Source organism: Eubalaena glacialis, chromosome 3 (genome assembly GCF_028564815.1).
Source record: "Eubalaena glacialis isolate mEubGla1 chromosome 3, mEubGla1.1.hap2.+ XY, whole genome shotgun sequence".
Lineage (NCBI taxonomy): Eukaryota > Metazoa > Chordata > Mammalia > Artiodactyla > Balaenidae > Eubalaena > Eubalaena glacialis.
The window spans coordinates 87,146,632-87,165,404 of record NC_083718.1 but is presented as its reverse complement, the minus strand read 5'-3'; the positions used below and the strand labels follow the sequence as shown (position 1 = coordinate 87,165,404).

The 18,773-nt window shown below is 49.2% G+C and overlaps 1 protein-coding gene across 1 annotated transcript; it reads right to left on the bottom strand.

Annotated features, from left to right (window-relative positions):
• Window positions 1-2,141: 2,141 nt before the first annotated feature.
• Window positions 2,142-17,946, bottom strand: ITGA10 (integrin subunit alpha 10). Its single transcript, XM_061186074.1, has 30 exons — window positions 17,853-17,946; window positions 16,239-16,350; window positions 15,931-16,040; window positions 15,245-15,336; window positions 14,904-15,018; window positions 14,065-14,192; window positions 13,746-13,894; window positions 12,945-13,095; window positions 12,576-12,741; window positions 12,364-12,437; window positions 11,988-12,132; window positions 11,616-11,764; window positions 11,251-11,394; window positions 10,911-11,114; window positions 10,480-10,610; window positions 9,579-9,745; window positions 9,340-9,482; window positions 8,795-8,908; window positions 8,513-8,598; window positions 8,217-8,358; window positions 7,964-8,056; window positions 7,736-7,812; window positions 7,487-7,576; window positions 6,961-7,045; window positions 6,677-6,790; window positions 6,336-6,416; window positions 6,076-6,189; window positions 4,629-4,724; window positions 4,239-4,352; window positions 2,142-3,941 (listed from the first exon to the last, which is right to left on the bottom strand). The coding sequence occupies exons 1-30, from the start codon at window positions 17,902-17,904 to the stop codon at window positions 3,879-3,881; spliced, it is 3,501 nt and encodes a 1,166-aa protein (XP_061042057.1). The 5' UTR covers window positions 17,905-17,946; the 3' UTR covers window positions 2,142-3,878.
• Between the last annotated feature and the right edge of the window lie 827 nt (window positions 17,947-18,773).

Genomic DNA, 18,773 nt, shown 5'->3' with positions numbered 1-18,773 from the left:
AGCGGGGTCACAAGTTCCTGAACCCACCGGACTCGTCTGCAGCTGTGTAAGAGAGCTGTCAAAAGCAAACCGGGACCCGCCCCAGGACCCACCCCGTTCAATCAGAAGCAAGAATCCGAGGGCTGGGCTTAAAACTCCGCCCCTGGCCCAGCCACACTCCGCCGTTGCGCAGGCAAAAATCCTGCAGTCTCTGCCTGGGCTTGGTCTCAAACCGAACCCTCCCAAACCGAACCCACCCCCAGCTCCGACCTGCTCAATCGCAAAAGTGACTCCAAGTCCCCAGACCCGGGCTCCGGCTAAAACTCCTCCCCCTGCTCCGCCCCGCCCCTCCCCGCAGTTCCAGGCTGCGGCTCCACCCCAAGCCCCGCCTCAGCCCCGCCCCCCGGAGCGCAGCCGCAGGAGTCTCCCGGCGTGCACGCCTCTTAGCAACTGTCGCATGTAACCACTGGTGACGACGATTTGATTATATCCAGAGACGTTTGCCAACTTAGTTACCTCTGCTTCCTCCCACCATTCCGCAGCCAAAAACCCGAGCACAAAGAAGGATTTGAAGAGAGCAGTTTGGAAACGGGAGGAGATTGTAGTGCCGAGCAAAGGACTGAACGTGGATGATGCACGACCCACCGCAACGTGGAGAAAGGGAACCAGGCCTAATATCCCAACGCACCTCTACGTTAGAAAAGGGCACAGGGAGAGGAGCGATTTTTTTTTTATTTTAAGCATTCCCTTCCACAAAAATACTCACAAAACTGTCTTCACTATTTCCACTGCCCTTTAAATTCAGATTCTCAGCAATTCGTGCTTGAACAGTCTACCCGTCTCTCTTTCCTCCTCCCTTCAGTCAGAGAGAGCACACTCAAATGCATATGAAAGCCTACAGGATAAAGTTCAGAGTTCTTAACGTGGTTTACTAGGCTCTTCAGGAGCTGCACTCTGCCTGTTCAAGTCTCATCTCTCACTACTTTCACAAACAGTCTAATGCTCAGGCTGCTCGAATCTACTACAATTCCCTTCCCGACTGGTGATTAATCCTCCCTGGAATGCCTCCTCTCACACTTGGTGGCCCCTCAAGACATTTTTTTTTTTCTGTAAACTTTTAAAGTCCCTCCAACCTCACCTAAAAAAGTGTGCCTCTTGTGTGCGACACATTTCTAATACTGATATGTCATCTAGCAACCAGGTCTCTGTATTTTCCATTATTTGTTTACATGTTTGTTTCCCCTACTAGACTGGGCTCTTTGATGGTAGGAGTTGCATTTTATATTATTCAAATTGCCTAGCACATATTAGGTGCTTAATGTCTGATGAGTGAATGAACAAAAGAATGAATAAAGGAACAAAGGAGCAACGATGAGAAGAAAGCAACACCTGTGTGTCTGAGGACAGTCTGGTGTTTCTACAGTTGCTTCTCAAACTGGCTCTGCTTCAAAGGAAGAAAGAGGTAACAGGCTTTTTGAAGAATAGGTTGAGGTTAGAGAAAGTCCCGTTCTGGTGCTGAGGAATAGAGAAGAGAGGGATCTCTAGGTGGAGAAAAATATTAAAAGTACTTTTTTAATCATGTGGAGAGAGAATTAGATGAACCAGTCCTCAAGGATATCCATCTCCCTTTGCAGGCTGACTGGGGATAAAGAGGGGAAATCTGTCAACATAACCATGGCCTCAGTCCTTGCCCCAGAAACAACTGTGCTCCATAAATGTTCATCAAACTATAGCCTATATGAATTGTACTAAGGACCACCATGGAGCCTCCTGCCACAAAATAACTCACCAGCATGGCACAGAATGGTTGTCCCAGCCTAATAGGCCAGGTAACTATAAAAATAGTTACCATTTATTAAGTACTTACTATATGTTCACTTTACTTGAATCATCTCATTTAGTCCTCACAACCCTAATAAGTTTAAAGTCAAGAAAGTCAAGACATTGAGAAGTTAAATCTGTTCAAGGTCAAGCAGGATTTAAGTGGTAGAGCTTAGATTTAAACCCAAGTCTGTCTTCATTCTTAACCACTGCTCTACACAGCCTTTTATCTGAGCCTCAGGGTAGTTATGACTTGCCCAAAGCCACTTAGCTCATAAATGGCAGACCTGGGATTTCAGTATAGGCCTATGTGTTTACCAAACCTACACATTTTACACTCTAAGCTCACTTAAGTAGGTGAGGATTGCAGGAGGCTAGAGCACATCTCCAGTGGGAGAGTCACAGAAAACATTTCAAATACTTCATAACCTTGCCTTCCAGGGACTCAATTGTATAAGGTCTCAAGGTAAACCGAGACTCCACCTCTCACCATTTGTGAGCAGTCTATATCCCAGGGAACTCAAATAGAGCCAGAAGTCATTTGACACTGAACTTTATTTGTTCTGACCATCTGATATACTGTCTACCCTGCTAGGAAACAGAGACAATGCTGTCTGCAAAAGGCCAGAGACATGCCAAAATAAACACTGTGACCAGATCTCAAGAACAGCCCTGGAGGACAGAGTCTGTGGCAGCTAGTCAACTGCCCAATCGGGTCCCCTCTCTTCTCAGCTCTAAATGGGTGCTGATTCTTCAAATGGCTGTCAGAGCTGCCCTCTAGAGACCAGTAACTAATTTTGGTGTCCAAAGTCTTGATTACAGAGAACTATATGTTACCCAGTTGTCAATGAGAATCCAATTGTCTTTACTGGCCATGACCAAAAAATGGGAGTCAGGTGGTGGGGTGGTCCAGAGATAGAAACTAACTTGAGAATTTCCAGTAAACATCAAGCAAGGGCTGTCCAACTGATTCTACCAGAGAAGCCCTACAAGGTATGACTGGAGATGCCCCAGAAACATTTCCTAGGAGCTATTTGTGCTACATAAACAGTGCCAAGTGAGTAAGGGCTTGCTTCCCAGAGACCTCTTGCCACCTACTTCAGCTTCTTCCTTAATTCAGACCCCATGGGGCTGCTGCTTCCCAAATCTAGTAAGGTGAAAGGGTTTCCCACCATCAAGCAATCCTCTCCCTTCTCTCTAGTTTCTATAAGGAGGCTTCAAGGAGGGCTCATGAGTGTGTGAGGCCTGAGAGAGGATTGCCTAGGGTATCCAGTCTTCTCTGTTATTCCAGCTCTAGCCACGTGGGGGCCCCTGGCTCCAGAGAATCAGGCACCCAGCTCTGGCTTTGCTCCCAGGGAAGGCTGGAGAGTTGGGAAACCCTTGCCCAGCAGGCCTGGGGCAGCTCCGTTTCACCAGCACCTGAGGGCGGGCGAGTGCACCACGAAAGTCTCAGGTTTCAGGGGGATGGCAGTTGCCTGTCTAAAGGCTTCTCTGTTCCTTGAAATTGTACAGAATGTCTCTTGTGGCTTTTCCTCCTCCCTCCTTTTTTCCTGTTGACTCTCCCCATCCGGCCCTCTGAATCACCAGACTCCACAGGAAAGCAGCAGATGTTGACTTTACTTCATTCAAGCCAACGTCAGCTCTCTCCTTTGGAGTGGGGAGAAGGCAGGAAGGTGAGAGGTGGGAAATGGAGGAAGATAACCCTCGTCCTTTCCACATTGTGAGGGAGGATGTAGAGGGAAACTGAAAGAAGTCAGGGACCTAGGCAAAAAATTCTTGATTCCTGGGGATGGGGAAAAAAGGGCCCTACACTAAGGCCCCAGTGTTGGCTCTGGAACCAGGATGGTAAGGAGGGAAGCACGGGGTGGGAGTGTAGTGCCAGCCCTTCTCGTCTGAGGTAAGGCCTCATCTCTTGCCAGCAGCATCCTCATGACTCAAAGGTCAAGTCAGGCTGCAGGTCTGGGGAGATAGTCCAGAGGCTTCTTCATGTCCCATCTGAGCCCCCAAACCTCTGCTGTTATGCAAGTCTTTTGGAGAAGCTGCCAGGGAGGACTTTCTAGGGCTTTATTCTACATTCATTACTCCAATTTCTCTTCTCTTTTTTCTTCCTCGGGGATTTTCTTACGGGCAAAGAAGCCAAGCTGTAGGGAAAGAGATGAGAGTCATCACCAAATGCCCTGCCTGGGGACCTGGCCAACAGCCCTCAGATGTATCTGAAGTCTTGAATTTTGTTCTGCTTCCAAAACTGAGATTCAAATTTATTTTATTTGGCTTAGTTTAACTCAACCAACATTTGTGGAGGACAGTGAAGGAGATCTGGGCATGACACCCACAGCCTGCTTAGCTGCCCAGCACAAATCCAGTTCTCCCGGCTATAATCAAGGATTTCTTAATTCATTAGCACCATGCCCCGTACTCCCCACAACAGAAGTGCTTACCTTCCAAAGGCAGAAGACAAGGAGAGCAAGCAGAAGCAGCCCTCCCAGGACACTGCCAATGAGGATCCACAGGGAGATGAGGACAGGGCGGGACTGAATCACCTCCAGGAGGCTCTGCATAGGAAGGAGAGTTGTTTTTTATTTGCACCCTTTTGCCCAGCTAGCCTCACCCCACATTGTAGCAAAGCCAGCCGCAAAATAGAAGACTAAAAGGAAAGAGACTGAGGTAGGAATGGAGGCAGTGGGACCCCACCATTCTGATTTATCACTTCTGACTCCCTGACTGCTGCCTAACGAAGACACCTCTGTTCTGAAAAAGCTCACAGGTGCCCTTAGGCCACTGCCACCCTTACTAGTTCCACAGCTCTCAGACTCAGTCTCCAGCCCCACCTCACTCCAACGGGAGGCTTCAGTCAGCTGTAGGACACTGCCCTCCTCAGTTCCCAGCTCGAAGGTGCTGACCACTGTCAGAGACTTGAATTTGGCCTGTGAATGGAAAGACATTTAAAGTGAGCCATCATCTGAATTGGGAGATTGGGATTGACTAATATATGTATAAAATGGATAACTAATAAAAATCTGCTGTATAAAAAAATAAATAAAATAAAGTTCAAAAATTCAAAAAAAATTTTAAAAAAATAAAGTGAGCCATCATCAGGTGATAAGGCTCTCAGAACCCTAATGGCAAAGATGAGGCTGAGGGGCACAACTTCCAGGACATTCAAAACCAGAGGAAAAGGTTGGAGACCAATGGGGAAAGAAAAGAAGGGTAACAGATGGAAAGCCTATGGCCCTTCGTATACTCTGTTTGCTCTACCTGAAATGCACTCAACTCCTCTTTCTTTGGCTAACTCCTACCCTTCCTTTAGATGTCATCCCCTCTGGGAAGTAGGGAAGTGTTTCCTCCTAACCCCCATCACCCTGGATCAGGTTATAATATTCTGTTTACTTCTCTGTCTTTCAAGGGTTGTGTGTTAGTAATTTATGTGTCCCTAGTGCCTAGCACAGTTTCTCAATAAATCTTTGTTAAAAGAATAAATAAATGAATGAAAAAAGGATACCAAAGAGAGAAAGAGAGAACCAGACTTAGGGAAGGATTAACTGTCAGACTTAACTTCCGTGAAAGATGCCTACATCCCAGGGATCTTGTGTAATTCAAAGTATACGGAACACGAGAAAGCACAATATAAACCCCTAGTACTAAACGGCTGTTATAATTAAGAGGTCATTTCCCTTCTCAGGAACTCACACAACTCCTGACTGCCTATCATATTAGGCTCGATTTCATCTTCCCGGCTTTAAAGAACTTTCATAATCTAGATCTCTTTCACTATACAATATCACTTCCCACTACCCTCCATGCTTACCCTGCATGTAATATCAACTATTTACTCATTCATTTAATAAAAATGTATTAAATCACTACAATGAGTTAGGCATGGTGCTAAATGTTGAGGATATTCTTCTCAGTGTCTACCTAATAGAGGGCTTTTTATATAGCAGGCATTTGATGGGTGGATTGAATTTAGGTATCCTATAAATGTTGGTTGATTATTGATATAACACTAAGAGATGATAAATGGAGGAAAATACAAGAATAGTAACTAGCTTCTAGTGAGTTCATCTCATTATTCATTTAGTCTTTACAACAACCCCACGAAGTAGGTCTTTTCTTCCCCATTTTAGAGATGAGGAGAAAGAAACTTAGAAAAATGAAATAACTTTGTGAGTAGGAGGCAAAGCGCGAACTTGAACACGAGTCTGTCTACCGGAAAAGCCTATGCTACGGTCCCAGATAGGAGCAGCAGGGGAAAGCAGTGGAAAAGGAAAAGTTTACCCTTCGGAAAAATTCATTGTGAACCAGCCTCAGTAGTCCAACAGAGACCTCAGTCCCCTTTGCCAGTCGCCCAAGGTGGCACCTCAGGACCTGACACCGGGAATTGCTCCCATTCTACCAGAAGAGAGAGACAGATCAGGACGCTGGGGTGGAAATATCCCCCACTCCCCACTCTACTCTCCAGCCCAAGGCTCCAAACTCTACTGCTCCCCCCTGCATTCCCACTCTGGACACCTTCTTCACCCTCTTGTGACTCATACCAGCCAGCTTGTGTGCTGAAGCTCCTCTGGATGCACAGGGGGCTCTGGGGGCTCAGTCAGGTTCTGCACTGTGCAGCTTGCCTAGAGGAAGATCCAACTTGAGGGACCCTCTTGATGGTGAGAGGCCGGCCACTCCAGGCTGAGCAGGCGCACACCACCCACACTCCTGTAGTTCTTCCCTGGGTGATCCCTTCCTTTCTTCTCAAAGAAGCTACATATGTGAAAGAAAGGCGCCCCCAGAGAGGGAGGAGCCCTGAGAGCAGTGACCCAGGACGCTGGGAGCTGGGTGAGTCCACCAAATCAAGATGGCAGGGTTCCATACGCCCCTAGCCCAGACTCACATTGTTAGTGATGACTTGAGACAGTGACAGGAAGTAATTGCCCCCATGGGCCACAGCTGGAAGGAGGGCTGAGATGATGAGGCCACTGAGCACATAGCAGCCAAGGTTCTGAACCTAAAAGGAGGATTGGAAATGGGAAGAGGTGAGAGACAGAGAAAGACCCTTCCTCATCTGTTCCTCTTTACCCTCGATACCACTGAAATCTAAGAGGGACTCCTCCCATCCTTTTCCCAGGAACTCCTCCCCCTCCCTCTGCTTATGCCAAGGCCCCTCCAGCTTCTCACCCTAAGAGTGGTTTTGAATTCAGGGCCAGGGCCCACTGGGAGGGTCCCATATGGGTGAACCTCATAGCGGTGCAGAGTGGACTCACTGCGTGGACACCAAGTCAGGAAGCACATGGTCACAGCCATGACACAGACACAGGGGCACATGGTCAGCACACAGACATGGATTCAGGGAAGGTAGGGCCAGCACATGGATAAAGAGATGGGGGTACATAGAGAAGATAGAAATGAGACATGACATAGACTTGGTACAAACTTTGTGGCCACACCCCATATCCCATCACACCAGCTCCAACCCCCAGGGCCCAGCAAAGCCCTACAACTAGGATGCATAGGTATACCTATACCTAAGAAAGAAAGATGCTTAAGAGAAGCTTCAGCATGAGTGGGATTGAGGGCAAAAAGATAGAGCAGCCCTAAGGGTTTGGTGTTTGGGAACACTGAAGCACATGGAGGGAGAGGGGGGAAACATAAAGAGTATGAGTCTGGGGTCAGAATGGGGTCTCAGTGGGGAGCTGAGCCATACCTAGAGAATAGGAGGTGAGGCTCATACTGGATGTAGGCTGAGGTCTGGGCTGTGTTATCATGAAGCGTGCCATTTCTCTCCAGGCTACAGCTGTAGGGTCAGGGGGAGAGGCTCGCATCCCAGCCCTGTCTCAGACACCCCTCTCTAGAGTAAAGGAGTCATGCTGTTTCCACCCCTGCTCCCACCCACACACCACCACCACCAAGACCCAACAGGAGCGGCCTGGGAGGAAATGCCCATTGTTCTCACCTGGTGGCAGTCAGCCTCACAAGGACCTGGCTCAGGAGGAAGGAGCAGCTAAACTCAAACTCTAGCAGAAAGGTCACCTGGGGGAGAGGGACATGGTAGATTTCTCCTCATGGGACAACTACAGAGGAACAGGAGCCCTTGTGTGCCTCCTTTCCTAAACTCCCAGGCCCCGCAGATTCCAGCCCCTGATCTCTCAGAGGCCCTTTCTCATCCTGGGCCCCAACTCACCTTGGCTCCAGCCTGGAAGACAGGATGCCCCACGCTGCAGAGGCGGGCATGAGGGGAAGGGGCTGCACACTCCACCTTTGCTGGGCCGTCCCCCTGAGAGCAGAGGAAGGGGGGTGGAGGCTAAGGTGGGGCTGCAACTGCCCTCCTGCCTGCAGCCTCTAAACACAGCCTTTCCCTAGGGCCCCTCACAGCCAATACCCCAATCGTCCTCCTCCTTCCCTGACTCCTCCCAAATTCCCTCCCCCCAGGGCACCTGAGGAGTAAAACTGGACAGGTGAAGGTTTCTGGAGAAGCTGAGACTCAGGCTAGTGTTGTAGGCATTTTCCTTCCTGTTCTCCAGAGTTGCTGACACCAGCACTTTCCGCCGACCACCTCGAGCCACGAATGGGTCCTTCCTAGGAGTCGTGGATAAAAGAGAGCCCAGAGTTGAAGGAGCGCCAGAAGCCTCGCTTCTGTCTTCCTGGGCAAGAAACAACCCTCCATCTCCCTTCAAGTCCCTTCTGATCTGTCTCGGGTCACCCCCGTTTGGTCAATTCATGTCCATCCCACCTGGAGCCTCTGATGTCCATATTAGCTCGAAGTACCAGATCTGTGACACATTCATTGTCAGGGCCACAGTCCTTCGAGAAGGGGACCTAGAGGAGAGAGAAGGGGCTGAGGGCTGAGAGGAAGGCGTGGGAGAAAGGAATGGGATTGAGGGAAAAGTGAAAAGAGTGGGTGCCCAAGTTAGATTTCACTGTGATCTCATGTCTCCTCCCTCCCCTTTCTCTTGAATTCACTGAGAAGGGCAGTGTTGGGACCCAGGGCAGGGCAGGGCTTGGCACTTCTGACCAGCTTTCGTATGGAGGTGGGTGAGCCCTCATCCAGCACAGGCCCTGGCTTTGTGGTGTTGTCCAAAGCAAAGGTCACAGTCAAGGCCACTGGCCGGAGGTAATCTGATGTATCCTGAGAGAAACCAGAGTCAAGGATCATGGGGAGCCAGGATTAGGGACACGACCCAGGAATCCTAGCAGAATGTGATAATTATGGCGATCATTTACTGAGCACTTTCTGTGTGCTGGGCACTGTCCTAAGGTTTTATCAATACTATTACATTTAATTCTAAGACAGCTAACTCCTATTTTGTAGTTGTTATTATTATCCCTCCCTTTTCAGGCAAGGAAACTAAGGTTTGCAGGTTATATGACTTGCCAGAATTCACAGGTGGTAAACGGCAGAGCAGGATTCAAACCCAGATCAGCCTGACTCCACAGTCTGATCTTTCTCACACTCCTGACTCTGGCTTTCTTGCCGATCCAGCAGAAAGTCCTCCCTCTGATCCAGCCTTCTTCTCACTCCCAGGCCCTGATGCAAAGCAGTTCCTGCCCCCTCCTCACCAGCACATGGAAGTGCAGCGGCTCACAAGTGATAGTCCCCACACTGAGCCGGAGCCGCCGAGGGGGCAGCCTCTGGCCAGAGCCGTCAAACGCTGCACGGGCCCCAGCTGTCCACTCATCCAGCGATGCTATGAACCGCACATCTGAATGGGGCAGGCAAGAGTGCAGGTGGAGAAGGGTCCCAAGACCATGGCAGGCAAGGGGTTGAGAGCTGCCTAGCATGCACTCTAGTCACTCACGGAATTGGCGATCCCAGCGGCCGGGAGTGCGGGAGGTCACTTGGAAGCAAAGGGCTGCGGACAGGCAGGCTGCCTCCTGGCTGCGTCGCTTGCAGTCCCTCTGAACCACACTGATGGCCGGCGGGGTCACATCCAGTGAAGGGGCCAGGTGGACAATGGGCCGGGAGCTGGGAACAGGGTGGGAAAGATAGTCTAGCAGAGGGAAGAAAGCCCTTTGAGAAAGGCAGTCCCCAGTGTTTGCCTCCCTGAGGTCCAAGGAAAGAATAAGGAGCTAGGGGACACATGTGTCCGCCTCCCCTGAACCTTCTGACAGAAGTAAGATAATAGCTAACATTTTTAAAAAATTAATTTATTTTTATTTTTGGCTGCCTGGGTCTTCGCTGCTGCGTGTGGGCTTTCTCTCTAGCTGCGGCAAGCAGGGGCTACTCTTGGCCTTGGTGCATGGGCTTCTCATTGCGGTGGCCTCTCCCATTGCGGAGCATGGGCTCTAGGTGTGTGGGTTTCAGTAGTTGTGGTACGCGGGCTCAGTAGTTGTGGCGCACGGGCTTAGTTGCTCCGCGGCATGTGGGATCTTCCCAGACCAGGGCTTGAACCCGTGTCCCCTGCATTGGCAGGCGGATTCTTAACCACTGCACCACCAGGCAAGTCCCAATAGCTAACATTTAATCAGCACTTGCCGTGTTCTAGGCACTGTGTTTAGATCTTTTCACAGATCATCGCATTTAATCCTCACAACAAACCTCTAAGGCAGGTACTATTATTATTCCCATTTTATGAACTAGGAAATGGAGGCATAGAGTAAGTTGATCAAGAAAGCCAAATGTAAGTTTGTGACTCCAAAGCCCTTGCTTTTAACAGCTATGCCATGCTGTCTACTGCTACCTGAGCTGGGGCCGCTCACCTGAGCAGGATGGCTGCCCCTTGGGCACCCACAGCAACATCTACCAGGTCATCTCCATCCAGATCTAACCGGCCATCCACACTTCGGCCAAAGTAGCTGAGGGCCTGTGGCATGGAGACAGCAGCAATCCGCTGAGAGGGAGAGGGGAGAGACTGAGCAGAGACTCACACAACTGGTTTCCCAGGCCTCCCACCTGGCTTTTTCTAATTCTCCCCTCAGGCATGAGGAGGAATGAGAGAAACTTGCCTGTGTTCAGGAGTCCCTAGTACAGCAACATGTTTCCTACCCCACCGCCTCACCTTTTTGACTACTGATAAAAAAGGCACTTGTTCAGTTTGGGTCTCAAGCCCAGGGGAGCAATGATAACCAAAGGGTGCACCTCCCTTCCCCTTCCTCCCACCATGCCCCTGCCTCGTCGGGGCACTCCTGACCTGGGCAGGACGGGGCTTGACTCCACTCTGGGTCCCGTGATAGAGGTACAGTGCTCCACGGTGCCCATCCTCCAGGGGCGCTCCCATAGCCACATCAGCAAAACCATCTTGGTTCAGATCAGGAAGGGCAGCCATGGCAAAGCCAAACCGAGCATCCTGCGGGGGTTCTGGCTGAAGTGTTCCCTGGAGTGTCAGCAAGGACTGCTGGTGGAGGTGAGGAGAAGACAGAAGATGCTGATTTGACAGTCCCGACCTCTCGGCCAGCCCTCAAATGTGTGTGCCTTCCCTCCTTCCCTTTGCCCCCCACAGACAAGTTCTAGGGTATCCCAGCAAGTCTCACCTGGCCCACCAGATACACATAAACACGTCCTGTCTCCTTGTTCTGGGGCCCCAGGAACATGGGGGCAGCCACAAGCAAGACATCAGTTGTTCCATCCCCATCCATATCCAATGGGCAGAGCTCACTGCCAAAGTACGAGCCAATCTGGAGAGCGGTGGGTAGTGGTGACCCCAGAGGAAAGGGAAGGCAAGATTATGGACAAGTGGGAAGCACCTGCCAATCTGGTCCTCACATCCCTGACAGACTCTGCCAACCAGAATTCAACACAGACTTTTAAGGCCCCTCTCTTGTCCCTTCACTCTCTTCTCCCACAGCCTGAAGGTCCCTCAGGAGCCAAGGGTCTCACCCTCCCTTGGTTGCCCTACCTGCTCCCCCTGGAGGCTCTGGGCGACCCTCACAGCCCCATCTTTCTTAAGCTGGAAGGCGATGACCTTTCCTCGATGTCTAAACCGAGGAGCTCCTGAGAGAAAGAGGCGGCGTCCACCCCGCAAAAGCATGGAGGAAACAGAGTAACCTAGAAGTGGACAAGGAATCGGGGGTGAAAGGGAAAGAAGATGGGGTCAGAGTAGGAGGTTTCCCTGAAGGCACAGAAGGGGGTCCCAAAGGAAGGTAGCACGAGATCAGTGAGAAACTGCATGAGTTAAGAGTGAGTACCTTATACCCCCCATCCCACCCCCAACTGAGGAAGCATTTTTCCCCCTCCACCGTCTAATCCTTTGCAGCTCTCTGCTACTCACCCAGGTAGGCTGCATGGTTCTGCAATGCAGGGGGGAACTCATCTTCCAGGGCCGTCCGTGGCGGGAAGAGGCGGCGACCTTCTTCAAGCCATAACACTGAGCCCCCCCAGTCATAAGCCCCTACCATCCCGAAGAGAATCCCATCCTGTAGGGCAGAACCAGATGGGGTCGCTGAAAAGACAGTGGGGAATAAGAAGAAAAAGCTCTCCAGGAGTGAGAGGGTCACTGAGGGCATGCTGGGGTCAGTTGGTGAGGTATGGGAAGGTCAGCATGGACATTGTATAAAGGAGGAATCTAGAAGAGCCCTGGGGTTGAAGCTGTCTGAGTTAGAGGCTGGAAGGAGTCAGATGTTGAGAGGGGTCAGAGTCTGTCCAACCTTTAGCCGATGAGTAGAGAAACCAATCTGAGACATTTCCAGCCCAAAGGAGCTTTCATTTTCTCCGTGGGACCCTTGAGTGTGAGAAAACATCATGAGGCAATATAAGGGAAGACAGTTTCCCCTTTGACCTTCTGAACTTATTCCAGAAGCCCACCTATACCCCAGAACTCCCCCTACCCTGTCCTCTGTTTCTCCAGGGTAATCATTACCCTCAAGGCCAAAAATCCGGTCCCCTAATGCATCCACAATGTCAGTCAGTGCTGCTTCATCTGTGACATTGAAGAAGAATCTCTCGTCTGGATCACTGGCAATAGCTCTGATTTCCTGCAGGAAAGAGCTGGGGTCTCGCTGCCGCCGGAGGTAGTGACCAAGGACCTGGGGTCAGGAGATAAAGGTGGGGTCTGCTAGCTGTGTGCTGTGAGACGGTAGAGCTGTACAGGACACAGCCAACTAAAGAGAAGAAATGGAATATGGCTGATGTCTGGGAAGTGGTCAATGCCCGTTTTCCTTAAGTTCCCAGTCCTCAGTGTCACCCTCCCCAATCCCTTCTATCCTTCCAGATCCAGAGCTGTTCTCACCGCAATCCCATAGCGTGTCACTCTTCCAGCTTCACAGGCTTTTAGTGCTGTAGGAAGTTCCTCTCCATCATGTGACTCTCCATCAGTGACAACCACCAGTAGCCTGGCAGCCTCTGGTCGGCCCCCATGGGACTGACTGAATCCTTCTGTGCTGAGAAGAGAGAGAAAGGAGTGAGGTGTGATCAGATGTGTGCAGATAGATACACATACACACAGTACTTAACACTGTCAGCAGTTCACCGAGGTCAGGCCTCTTGCCTTTTAGCCCATCTCCCCAAATGTCTAGCGCAGAGACTGGCACACAGTAAGGGCTCAAATGTCTGAATGTCATAGAACATATAGAGCAGCATATCATCAATGTAAGTAAGTATAAAATCCATTCACTCATAGATTCATTCAGCAAATATTGTATTTAGGAGGACAAATATTAAGGGAACGTAGAATAAAGGAGAATGGTCAGGTCAGGGGAGTCTTCCCAGAGATGAGTTTTGTCACGTTTGGAAAATAGGCTAGGACATGAGTGGTGGAAAACCCGAGGGCCAAGAGCAAAGTGGGAGTGGAGGTATATAGACAGAGAGAATTCTGTCTGCAGAGATAAATAAAGCAGAAACATGGAGAGACACAGATACAGACAATTTGTAGAAATGCAATGAGTGCAATGACAGCCAATTTAGCCTTCCCCCACCTACATTAGTGTGCAAACAAAGATAAGCTGGCAAGACATCTTGGGATGTACACACTGCACTCCAAAGCCTCCCCTAACCCTTCTGGCTTCCCACACCCCCCTTCCCAGTGCCTCACCAGGCCATCAGTATTGCTTGAGCAGTCTTTGTTTCTCGTCCCTCCCGCCGGCTCAGGTTCCTTGCTGCTCTCACCACTTCTTCTTTGGTTCGGAAATCTCCCAGGGACCACTCATGTACAGAGCTCTCCCCATACTGTACCAGTCCCACCTGAGAATAAAGTGTGCACTCTAATGGAGTGTGTGTATGGGGGTGGGGGGTGGAGAAGGTATGCGAGGGAGGGGAGACGAGCACCTGGATACTACTGAAGATGCTACCTACATTTATCTCCTCTCTCCCTGTCTCTCCCCTTCAAGCCCATCCATGTTGCCTTCTCTTACCTGTATCTGCTCCGGGTCAATAAATAATCTCCCTACTAGTCTTCGCAGGAAGGTCTGAACTTCAGACCAGGGGTAGATGCTGTTGGAGCCATCCAACACAATGACGACATCCATGTATGTGGGGCAGCCTAGGAGGAGGGGTATGGTGATGGGGAACAGAGGGGTAAAGGACATTGGGCATGGGGGCAACAAGGGAAGAGGTCACAGGAGGGCACATTTAATTCAAACATTTATTAGGCACTTCTTACATATAAGGAAGGTAGCGTGCCAGGTCCTGGGTAAATATAAAAATGAATAAAAGAGAAGATGGGCATATACACAATTGACTAAAAAAACAAAGAAGGAATTAAGCGCTAGTAGAAACATAGCACCACTCTATGATGTGAGAGAAAAAAAGAGGGTCAGTTCTGATGGTGGAGAATCAAAGGAGGCAGCGACTGAGAAGATACTGAAGACTGGAGATGTTTGAGGCGAGGAGACTAAACAGGAAGGCATTTGGGTGGAGAACACTTTAAACGAAAAGAGATGGAGGTATAAAAATAGATGACACATAGGAGAATGGTGAGGTGAAGGCCATAGCCAAGGTGCAGGGTATGAAGGGATGTAGTGAGAGTTGAGTTTTTGAAGTTGATTAAATCAGTTCATGGAGTCTTGACGACCTGGTAAAGAGTCTGAATTCTCATCTGTTAGGAAACATGGAGCTTTTGCGGACATGTTAGGTAGCAGTGAGGATAAGCCATGCAGTTCCCCTGTCAAGCATCATACCCTGTGGCCCCATCTTTTTCCCACCCTGCACCCCGTTCTAGGGACTGAGTCCTCAGGCCCTTCTCCTGGCTCACGTTGTACAGTGGGTGCCAGGCTTCCCTGGGGCTGGAACGAAGCATCTACACGGGCACATATCCCAGAACTGAAGACAGATGAGCCACAAGCACGAGACCAGAGAGGGGCACAAACCTGGGGATGGGTAGAGGAAACAGTTACTCCCAGGCTTGGGAGGGCACCCTCAGAACATGCTCTTTGTCAAAAGAGGTATTGAGACCACTCCCCAAGACCCCCCTCCTTGCTTTCTAGGGTTTTTAACTCCTTGACCCCTCCACATAGACCAGTTTCCCTTATCATACTGCCCTTTTCTCTACCACAAACCTTCACAGACCCCGCCACCACCCTTTCCTTAGCTTACCAGGAATCCCCCATCACCAACTGTCTCCAGTAGAGACATCCCCAGGTGCATATTCACAGCAGGATGAGATGAATTTCCCAGTGGATAGTCACCTGGTTGGAGTGGAGTGGAAGAGCATGAGATCATGGGGTCACAGATGGGGTGATTGAGTTCAGGGTGATTTTGGAAGAGGATGAGAAGAGGTCCGGATCAAGTCAGGAAGAGGAGTACGTGGGATATGGAGGTAAAGAAGTAAGGTGTGATATCACTCATATGTGGAATCTAATTTTTTTTAAAATGTTATCTATGAACTTATTTACAAAACAGAAACAGACTCACAGATTTTGAAAACAAACTTACGGCTACCGAAGGGGAAACGTGGAGGGGGGAGGGATAAATTAGGAGCTTGGGATTAACATACACACACTACTATATATAAAATAGATAATCAACAAGGACCTACTGTATAGCACAGGGAACTCTACTCAGTATTCTATAATAACCTATATGGGAAAAGAATCTGAAAAAAATGCATATATGTATATGTATAACTGAATCACTTTGCTGTACACCTGAAACTAACACAACATTGTAAATCAACTATGCTCCAAAAAAATTTAAAAAAAAAAAAGTGAGGTGTAAGGGGTCAAAGCTACTAGTGTATCAAGATTAGGGGTTAGGAGTGGAAGAGTGAGGAGTCTTCTTACCCAAGTGGCCCTTGGCACATGGGGCATTGTGGGAGCCCCCTACAGGGCAGCGATAAACATCTCCCCTTCGGTCACCTGAAGGCCCATCCCAGGGGGCACCCACCAAAATCCTGGGAGGAGGAAATGAATACAAGCATAGCGTAAATATGACACCTGAGATAGGCCAGAGGAAAAGGGCATGGTGATGGCAAGTCTAGAGCCCCAGCCATTTCCAAAGAACAGATTAGTTTATATTTCCATCTACCTTGCCTCCCCTTTAACAGCTCTATCACAGTCCCAATCCCACGGCCCTCTGGTTTCCTCCTCACCATCGGCGTCCACCCCCAACATGTTGTAAGACACTGTATCCAAATTCAGCCTCTGGTGGCCCTGGAAATAGGCGTGGGTGATGCACGTCCAGGTTAAAGGGAGAGCAGAGACCTGGGGGGCCAGGATCATAAGGTTAGCAGGAATCAGCCAGAGAGCCTAATGAATGCCCAGAGGTACAACCAGAGAGAAACCGTGAAGGGAACTTTTTGATCTCAGCCTATCTCCCTTCTTCTTACTCATAAGCTGCCCTGGACTCTGTGAATGTCATGTACTCCAAGCAAGGATGATTTTCTTCCTGTGTTTGGGTCCAGATGTCTAACCTGTGGCCCTCTGCCATGCTGTTGCACAGATGTATTTCCATTCCTATCCCCCAAATTTCATTTACAGACATGTCTGGAAGGGTCAAGTTCCTCTTTTCTACATCATTCCTCCTACACATCCTCCTCTCCAAGCTGTGAGGGTCAAAAGAGGGAGAAGGCCTTTCTGCAGCCCCAGAACAACTATTCCTTACAAATTCTCCCCAAACCCAGGACCATAGGGAAAACAAGAGGTTAGTGAACACTGCATGTCTGGGTCTCTTCTTCTCTTCTTGTCTCTTCTTGACTCCCAGTATCACTGTTACACTCTCACTCTCTTTCTCCAATGTCTAGGTCTCTGGCTAATTCCAGCCCTGGAAACCTCAGTGGTAATTAACTGGGTGGAGCCACTTGCCTGCCTACATGCAAGGTTTGCCATACATCCTTTCCAAGGGTCCCATCACTCCCAAAGTTTCTCACGATCCACTTCCTTTCTAATTCATCCCCCCTCGCAACTGCCCCCTGCTTACTTGCATTTCTTCCTTAACTCTCAGCCCACTCTAAAGACCCCCTCAATCATGTTCTTGCTGACTCTTCCCTCCCAACCCCAATCTGTTTAAAATCAGAGCTGGTATTTTAGGAAACGAAGATTACAGGGCACTGATGAGGAAAAATTCCAGGCCTCTTGTCCCTCCCATGGTTCTTTCCCCGTGACTTGTTCCTTCAAGTAACCCCCTCTCAGGCCACCCCACCACCACTTTCACCAATGGCTATAGCTCTGTCTCAAACCATGCTCATTTTCAGAAAAGTGTTTTGTATGTGAGCCTTTTTGCATCCAGGAAACTGGCAAGGCTGTGTGACCAGGAACTGTAGCTCATTGGTTAGATAAAACCAGAGTTCTGACCACACAGTTAGTCAGTTATGTCTCAGGAACCCAGAGACCACCAAGGGCAGGGAGAAGTAGGGAGGGGGATAATAGTAATCAGACTAGCCATGTGGAAGTTCACATCATGTTTCTTTTTGGTTGCCTCACTCCTCCAGGGCTTAGGACAAAGTTTTATTTAATTGGACACAAATATCACACAAGGCCTGGACAGCTTCAGCCCTTGCCAGGCAGTCATATGTGTGGGCAAAAGAATGCAAACCCATGCGCACGTGTACACGCGCACACACACACACACACACACACACACGAAACATAGAATCGGTTAACCTCTTAACCTAACTCCCAAAGAATTTTAACCGTAAAGATCCCAATGCTAAACAATCCATATGTCTTCCGTTCCCACCAGAAACCAAGAAGTTAACCTCCCTCACCTGTCAGGAACATCAGGGGCAAGAACAGGTGGGGGATGAGGGGGAACTCCATGTCTGGATGTTCTGTCTGCGTGAGAAGTCCTCTGTGCCTCTGTCCCTCTCCTTCTCTGTTTTCTGTACTTTCCCTCCCATCCTGCCCCCTCCCACTGGCAGCTAAAAATAAAGTTGGAAGGAATGGGAGGAGTAATGGTGGGGAAGTGTGGGGAGCCCCAGACCAAGGAAAGGAGGAATGAGCAATTTTAGTGTATTTCTCTGCCTTGGTGCTGCCCCCTGGAGGCATCATCTCAGTATCCAAAGAGAACACAATTCTTGACTTTCTGTCCTTTCTTTCTCTTCCTTTTTTTTCTAGCCTTTGTTGTTGCCTAGCAATAATGCTTTTCTCAGGTTTGGAATAGAAGGTAGGAGTGGGAGATAGATTCTTTTTACCTCCTAACCTTATTTATCTCAACCTGGAATATGGAAAATGAAAGAGCTGATAACAGTGATATCATTTCCCCACCTACTCAGAGTCCCAACATGTGAAGACACAGCCCACTCACAAACCAAGACTTACCATCCCCATTCCACTTAGTTCTGTTTGTGACTCTTAGTCTATGCTGCCTTATGGCATTATAGTTTTTGGAGGAACTATAAACCGTGAACTGGTATGGGGTATGCTTTGTGGAACCAGTATGATTACTTTAACATTAGACCCCCATCTCCTCAACTAAGCTATAAACTTCTTAAGTTGGGACCATGGAGCCTCTTTTCGTATCTCTACCACTTAGTATTATGCCCTACATACTGTAGATGCTCAATAAAAGTCTGTGGGTAATGATGCCAGTGGCTAATCCTATGGAAAACCCAAACCATAGTGACAGAAACAGGGGCCTCAGATGACCAGAACACATGGGACCAGACCAAACATCAATGAGAAAATTG

Excerpts from the sequence above, each read along its gene's own strand:
- ITGA10 (XM_061186074.1), bottom strand. The coding sequence starts at position 17,904 with ATGGAGTTCCCCCTCATCCCCCACCTGTTCTTGCCCCTGATGTTCCTG. Across the intron at positions 11,765-11,987 it reads GAACCATGCAGCCTACCTGG|GTTACTCTGTTTCCTCCATG; the intron begins GTGAGTAGCAGA and ends GTCCACTTCTAG. Across the intron at positions 9,483-9,578 it reads CCGCTGGGATCGCCAATTCC|ATGTGCGGTTCATAGCATCG; the intron begins GTGAGTGACTAG and ends TGCCCCATTCAG.